The 7,819-nt window shown below is 43.7% G+C and overlaps 1 protein-coding gene across 1 annotated transcript; it reads left to right on the top strand.

Moving 5' to 3' along the window:
* Positions 1-1,016: 1,016 nt before the first annotated feature.
* PTGS2 (prostaglandin-endoperoxide synthase 2) lies at positions 1,017-6,585 on the top strand (the record flags this gene model as incomplete). Its single annotated transcript, XM_080918035.1, has 10 exons — positions 1,017-1,068; positions 1,812-1,928; positions 2,052-2,195; positions 2,803-2,946; positions 3,470-3,651; positions 4,537-4,620; positions 4,731-4,977; positions 5,132-5,418; positions 5,773-5,920; positions 6,176-6,585. 10 exons carry the CDS (start codon positions 1,017-1,019, stop codon positions 6,583-6,585), a joined length of 1,815 nt encoding a protein of 604 aa, XP_080774161.1.
* Positions 6,586-7,819: the final 1,234 nt, after the last annotated feature.

A 7,819-nucleotide genomic window follows, 5' to 3' on the forward strand; every position in this document is an offset into this window, starting at 1 on the left:
ATAGATTTTTAGAGCTTAGCGAGAATAAGGCCAGTCATCAAAAATAAGTATTAACTTCTGATCCGTTGCCCTAACATATCTTCTTGTAAACATGGATAGAAAACATTTTTAAAAGGTACGTTTGAAAACAATTTCTTTGTAGTGATAGGTCCTGTGAAAAGAGTTGTTGATCAAAATGATAAGAGCTACTTAACAGCACGGGGGGGGGGGGGGGATACCTTAAAGCCATGCCATGGACACTTAGCATTCCGAAGAAGTGAAGTTCAGCATCTGTCCCTGAGAAAGATGAGTGCTCCAGGGGCTCTCAAGGACTGCAGAGCCTGGAGGTCAGTTCCGAGAAAGACTTCACCCTCACTCCACCAGAACAGATGTAGACCCTGACAGCAACCCTTTTCCTTTCATTAATAGAATAAATTAAATAAACCGGCAGCAGCGTGCGTGCTCAGAGCAGCAAGCGGGTCAGACTGCGCCCCAGTGGGGAGAGGCGAGGGGATTCCCTTCATTAGGACCTCGAATCCTGGGAGGGGAAGCTGTGACAATCTCTCGCGCTCCTCCGGCCCCCAGTGGATGCGGGACTGGGAGGAAACCGGAGACCCCAAAGAGAGCCAGCCTGGGTACAGGCTCGCAGAACCTCGGGGCGCCTGGAGGGATGGAGAGGGCGGTACCCTCTTGGCACAACGTGGGGCAGCCGAGGGCAGCTTCCCGGCTTCCCTCGGCTCTCAGTTGCGTGGGTAAAAGCCTGCCCCTAAGGTCTTGCGCAAGCGGAGATGGGGGAAAGCTGTTGGGGGTTGGGGAAAGCCGAGGCGGAAAGACACAGTCACCACATTGTCACGTGGTGGAGTCCGTTTTTTACAGACTTAAAAGCCAGGTTCTGCCTGTTAGGGGCCAGTTGTCAAACTGCGAGTTCAGGAGTTCCAGAACCTGCCTAAGAAGGAACTCTCAGCGCGCTGCGTCCTGCCAGTTGCCCTTTCAGCTCCGCGGCCACCATCGCTGCCACCTCTGCTGCCACCTCTAAGATGCTCTCCCGAATTGTGTTGCTCTGCGCTGCCCTGGCACTCAGCCAAGCAGGTGAGTGAGTGGCTCGAGCGGAGCCCCAGACACCCCGGGCTCCTCTGGCTCAGACCCCTTACTAGGACCCTGGGATGGGCTGTGAATTGCTGGAGAGCCTGCTTAAGGAAGGATGGCAGGGGTTTTACCACCGCTTTCAGGTTATGAACCATTACTCAACAGAGCAGAGAGCCAATCTTATTTGCTGAAAACCAAGTCTTAATGTTTGTCATTATAGTAAGACGGAATCCGATCAATACTTGTGAGAAGCATGTGTGTGGGCAACTGAGCCGGAGTGATTGCTTTAACTACCTGTGGGAGCTCTTCTGCCCACAGAAAAATCTGGAATACATGAATACATGAATACATGAATATATATATATATTCAAAGTGTTAAAACTTTACTGTTTTACTTTGCTTTTTCTTTACACTAAATTTTGACAAATGTTCTAACTGGGTCGATCCATTTTAATTTTGAAAGGGCTACTTCACAATTCTAGTCTGAACATCCGAGTTATTTTGAAAATGTTGCTGATTAGGTCCTCTGCTTTTTTTGCTTAAAAAAATAGAAAGTTGTTATTTCTACATTGTAACCATTTGGTGAGAAAGATTGAAGGAATATGAAGATTTTTTTGTTTTTCTAGGACTACCTGTGTATTTGTCAGACCTATTGTAAAGTTGACCCAAAGTGACACAATTAAATGCTTGAGTTAAGATGAGGACGACCAAGAGTGGTTGACAGGCTGTCTTTTGTTTTAATGTAGCAAATCCTTGCTGTTCCAACCCATGTCAAAACCGCGGCGAATGTATGAGCATAGGAGTTGACCAGTATAAGTGTGACTGTACCCGGACCGGATTCTACGGGGAAAACTGTACTACACGTAAGTTTTTCCTGGGGCATCTTCCTTTGGAATGGGGCCACATACAGTTCCCATCATTTTGTAGATTTGTGTCCTATGGCTGGGCGCCTGCTCATTTCTTCCTCCTGCTTTGCCTCTCTCCAGCTGAGTTTCTGACAAGAATCAAATTGCTGCTGAAACCCACCCCAAACACGGTCCACTACATCCTGACCCATTTCAAGGGAGTCTGGAACATCGTGAACAACATTCCCTTCCTGCGTAGCTCAATCATGAGATATGTGTTGACATGTGAGTACAAACCTCCCTTGTTTTCTGGCACCCTCCAACAAAACTATGCACCAGGAACCTAACCCAAAGAAATATCCTCAACTTTTTCAGAAAGGCTTGAGGCATACTTTTTCTACCCTGTTTTTCTCCACCTGGAATGTGTAAACATGGAAACTCGCAGTCTGGATCCTAGCTGTGACCTCTGTCCTTCATTCCTGTGGAGGAAGTGTGGTTCACTTGTTCCTTGAGTACTCATGGCTTGTGGGAATTGTTCTAAACGCATCGCACCCTTGGAAACAAATGGTCAATTAGGGTTTTGGGGGGTCAGGAGAGAAAATAGCTGTCTACAATTCTCAGTGAGGGCCATGCCCACCTGTGACTGTCATCAGCCATGGAACAGGGAGTGAGTAGTCCCTGAAAGTCAAGATTACCGGAGCGTAATGTCCTGCGTGAAGCTTACGCTTTACTGAAGATGCATTTCCTGTGCCTTTTAAAGTTTAGCCATTGTAAAGCAGGGCATCTTTGTCTGAATGACATCCAGGCTCCGACTCGCTACACTGTACAACTGACACTCCCTAGCTGTTTCTTTCATAAAAGGTCCAATCATTGTTTTTCTTTTAAATTTCAGCCAGATCACATTTGATTGACAGTCCACCAACGTACAATGTGCACTATGGTTACAAAAGCTGGGAAGCTTTCTCCAACCTCTCCTACTATACCAGGGCCCTTCCGCCGGTCGCTGATGACTGCCCAACCCCCATGGGTGTGAAAGGTGAGTGCAAAGACAGCAATTGCAGTGAAAGCTGGGTGTGTACCTAGAAAAGTAGACCTCAAATCGCCCTTTACTTAAAATTATAAATAGTTTTGTCCTTAGTCTCCACAGAGGCTTATTAAAAGTACATATCTGTTGCTTGAAAGTAAATCTCCATTTTGATATGATGTCTTCACTTTAGTATGTTATGCTAAATAGAATTGATGTTTGTTAAAATTGATAAAACTATTCAATACGTCCCCCCCCACACACACATATCTTAAAATATGAATGTACAGCCTTAGCAAGAGAGCTTACTGCCTGTGACCTCTAAGGCAAAGGTTAACCAATAACTCAAGACCATCCTGGGACAGAGTGAGTTTCAGCCCAGCCTGGGGTACAAGCATGACACTGTGCCTCAGAGCATAACCACTGTATGATGTGATTCTCCTGGAGACCATGCATCTCAGTGATAGGTCATCATCTGTTTGCTTGAACAAATTCCTGTAGGGATGGATATTTACTTTAGTGCTTTGTGCCCTAGGAAATAAGGAGCTTCCTGATTCAAAAGAAGTTCTGGAAAAGGTTCTTCTGCGGAGGGAGTTCATCCCTGACCCCCAAGGCTCAAATATGATGTTCGCCTTCTTTGCCCAGCACTTCACTCATCAGTTTTTCAAGACCGATCAGAAGCGAGGACCTGGCTTCACCCGGGGTCTGGGCCATGGCGTAAGTAGGCTTAACTCAGATTTGAAGCAAATGCTGAGGAAATGCTGACCTCCTGCCACGCCAAACAAATCGTGCCTGTTTTATTTATTTATTTTTAATCCAAATGCCACATCTACTGAAACCATTACAGAGTGTTCCCTTTTCATTTGCTGGGTGTAGCAAAAACAAACAGACATACACAGAAATAATGTAATTTTTCCTTACATTTCTTTAGTTTAAAAGTTTGGTCTATAAAAGGGCTATATCTTCCATAAATAAATTAATAATTATTAATCATTGGTGGTATTGGAGGGCGAACCTTAGAACTTTGTGCTTGCCAAACACTACGTAGCAGAGCTCTGCTATTGAAGTAGAGGCCCAGCCTTCCCATAAAATAAAAATCTCCTGATTGGGCTGCCTTAAGTAATATAAAAATAACTATCATTGTTATAATGAAGCATGTGGCATTTAATATAGGGTACTAACATCATTCAACATAAAGAAATATACAGGCTTGTAGCTCTGGAAGACAAATTATTTTAGAATTTTGTGGCTAGGAAAAGGTCTTTTGTTGAACTTGCTACACTGGTGTTTAAGAACACTTGTTGCTTTTGCAGAAGACCCAGCATAAGTTCCTAACACCCACATGATAGTTCACAATCGTCTATACCTCTAGGCATTTGATGCCTTCTTCTGATATTTTTAAGGTAACAGGTATGCACATGATATACATATATACATACATACATATATTACATTACACAAGGCAAATTCTCATTCATATGAAAATAAATTAAATCTTTAAAAAATCACTTGTTGAATTTTAAAAACTAAATCATCAAAATTTAACAAGAAATGATAGTAAGAAATCAACAGATTGAAATTTCTCCATAATTTATTTTCTAGGTGGACTTAAATCATATTTACGGTGAAACTCTAGACAGACAACATAAACTGCGCCTTTTCAAGGATGGAAAATTGAAATATCAGGTATTTTCCTTATGATTTAAAAATTAGTACCTGCCATTTAGACTTACATTTTAAAACTCTTGTGGCTTCTTGTTTTTCTTCTAATGGATATTCTTACCGTTGTGATTTAGGTCATTGGAGGAGAGATGTATCCCCCCACAGTCAAAGACACTCAGGTAGAGATGATCTACCCACCTCACGTTCCTGAGCACCTACAGTTTGCAGTGGGGCAGGAAGTCTTTGGTCTGGTGCCGGGTCTGATGATGTATGCTACGATCTGGCTTCGGGAGCACAACAGGGTGTGTGATCTACTCAAAGAGGAGCATCCCGGGTGGGACGATGAGCGACTGTTCCAAACCAGCAGGCTCATCCTGATAGGTGAGCGAGAGAGGGAGAAGTCACCCCCAAAGAGAAAAGCTTTGGCTATGCTTCGACTCGGTGTGAATGGGGGTGTGAACAGGGAGAGCGGGTGGGATCAGGTAGCATACCTGCAGTTTGTTGTAAGGGAAATAAAAACTGTGTTGGACAACAGGAGAGACTATCAAGATCGTGATCGAGGACTACGTGCAACACCTGAGCGGTTACCACTTCAAACTCAAGTTTGACCCGGAGCTGCTGTTCAGCCAGCAGTTTCAGTATCAGAACCGCATCGCCTCTGAATTCAACACACTCTACCACTGGCACCCCCTGCTGCCTGACAGCTTCAACATTGAGGACCAGCAGTACACCTTCAAACAGTTCCTCTACAACAACTCCATCCTCCTCGAACACGGACTCACTCAGTTTGTTGAGTCGTTCACCAGACAGATTGCTGGCCGGGTAAGCATTGTTCCCGAGAAGCAAGTGTTAGAATTTTTGTCACAGAAACATTTATTTTTCTTTTACTAAAAGAATAGTCAGGTGTTCTGCTAGTTCTTGAAACTCGACACCTGGTAGGTTTTCGAACGGCTGTAGTGTTTGCCTAAAATTATCCAACAAATAATGACACCCGTCTAGCTTATAAAAATAATATTTTTAAAAGCTTTTACTCATCTTACAGATGACAGAAGTAAATATTCAGATTAGTCTAGAAGCATATATATGCTAAGAAACCCGTCTACAGATTAAAAGTGATGAGATTAAGAACCACAGGAATATGCCTACGAATCTCATTTTCTTATTCACCTTTCTCAGGTTGCTGGGGGGAGAAATGTTCCAGTTGCCGTACAAGCAGTGGCAAAGGCCTCCATTGACCAGAGCCGACAGATGAGATACCAGTCTCTCAATGAGTACCGCAAACGCTTCTCCCTGAAGCCTTACACGTCGTTTGAAGAACTCACAGGTGAGAGATAGTTTTTTTCCGGAATTTCTAAAAGGATTAAATGGGAAAAGCAAAGGTGAGAGGGAATTCAGTGAAGGAATAAATTATCTTTCTCCTCGTCCTCATCTTCTTCCGGAAATAGAAAAGGATTGTGTTTATTGAGAAATAGGAATGGGGTCAGCTAGTGAGTAGGGGGATGCCTTTGTTCAGCATCCAGAACAATGTCCAGCCCTTCCCAGTTTGACATACCTGTATCTCTGTCTTCTGTCCGTCCAGGAGAGAAGGAAATGGCTGCAGAGCTGAAAGCCCTCTACAGTGACATCGATGCCATGGAACTGTACCCCGCCCTGCTGGTGGAAAAGCCTCGTCCAGATGCCATCTTTGGGGAGACCATGGTAGAACTTGGGGCACCGTTCTCCTTGAAAGGACTAATGGGCAATCCCATCTGCTCCCCTCAGTACTGGAAGCCAAGTACCTTCGGGGGAGAGGTGGGTTTCAAGATCGTCAACACCGCCTCAATCCAGTCTCTCATCTGCAGTAACGTGAAGGGCTGTCCCTTCACTTCATTCAGTGTGCAAGACCCACAGCCTGGCAAAACGGCGACCATCAATGCGAGTGCGTCGCACTCCAGACTAGATGACATTAACCCTACAGTATTAATCAAAAGGCGTTCAACTGAGCTGTAAAAGTCTACTGACCTTATTTATTTATTTATGTGAACAATTTAATTTAATTATTTAATATTTATACCGAACGCTTTTTTTCTCACTTAACATCTTTGATCACAGAAGGTCATGTTCTTGAACAATGTTACATTTGTGAAGAATCTCGTGTTTGTACTGTTAATATGTGTCACCCAAAAGGGAAAGGGAAAAACCAGCTTTCATTTTTCTGCATAAGCCAGTGAGAAGGGAAATGAATTCTTATACCTTTATACTTGAATTCCAGCACATGACTAGCTTTATAGGAACAAATGAAAGAGGTATGAATATTTAAATGCTGTCACAAGGCAGAAAATGCTGCCAGGTCTCAACACTGTTGGTGACGACTGTGTCTTCCTTCTTGTTAGGAGCAGCCAGTGCGGATTTTTTTTAACCTTGCTTATCTTTGTCTCATCAAACAAAGGGGTACAAGTTCTGTTTTAAATGAACATTACAGCAGACACTGGCAACTATCTCATTTTAAAAAAAGCAACCTTGAAACAGTTTGAAATTTCTAAATTGGGAGTTTGAATCGTTTTTGAAAGTTGTCGCTTTCTTACGCTGTTGAGTTTGTGCCCGCATGTTTTAAACAGCTATCCTAAACACAGATCTCTAACACCAGTAGGAATTGTCAGGAATCTTCCTTTCCTCAGTAGTGAAAAGCTACTCACTATGACAATCAGCCCTTTCTCGTGGGAAGGCGGTGGAGCCCAGGCTGTTCTGCCTTTAACTATGAGTGTGAGCTTACAGCGTGTCTGAGAGTGGTGGCCAGCAAAACCTGTAGCAACAAAAGACTCCACAAACAAACTAACCAAGAACAAAGAAGGGCTCCAAACTAAGGTATCAGACTTCCAAGGGAGACTTTCTGATCCTGGGGTGGTGCTGGCCTGGTACTCAACAGGTTCTTGCTGTGAGGTTAATGACCCGCCAGGCTGGCGTTTATAGAATTTTCTGTTGCACAGTCTATGCAAGAAGTCTATGCAGTAGGCCCCTGTTCTGTGAGCACAGCCTGGATGCCTGCATACTGCTCTTCTCGGTTTCTTGTCATTTTTACGATGAGAAACTGCCAATGATTGAGGTTTTTTTGTTGATGATGTTGTGGCTGTGTTCAGGTTTTTAGAGTCAGAACTATTCTTTCTTTAACCTCTATTAATATTTTTCTCTACTTGAAGTTTTACATTCAGGAAAACCTCAGCTCAGGACTACTATATAGCTCCCC

Source organism: Micromys minutus (genome assembly GCF_963924665.1).
Source record: "Micromys minutus genome assembly, chromosome: 6".
Lineage (NCBI taxonomy): Eukaryota > Metazoa > Chordata > Mammalia > Rodentia > Muridae > Micromys > Micromys minutus.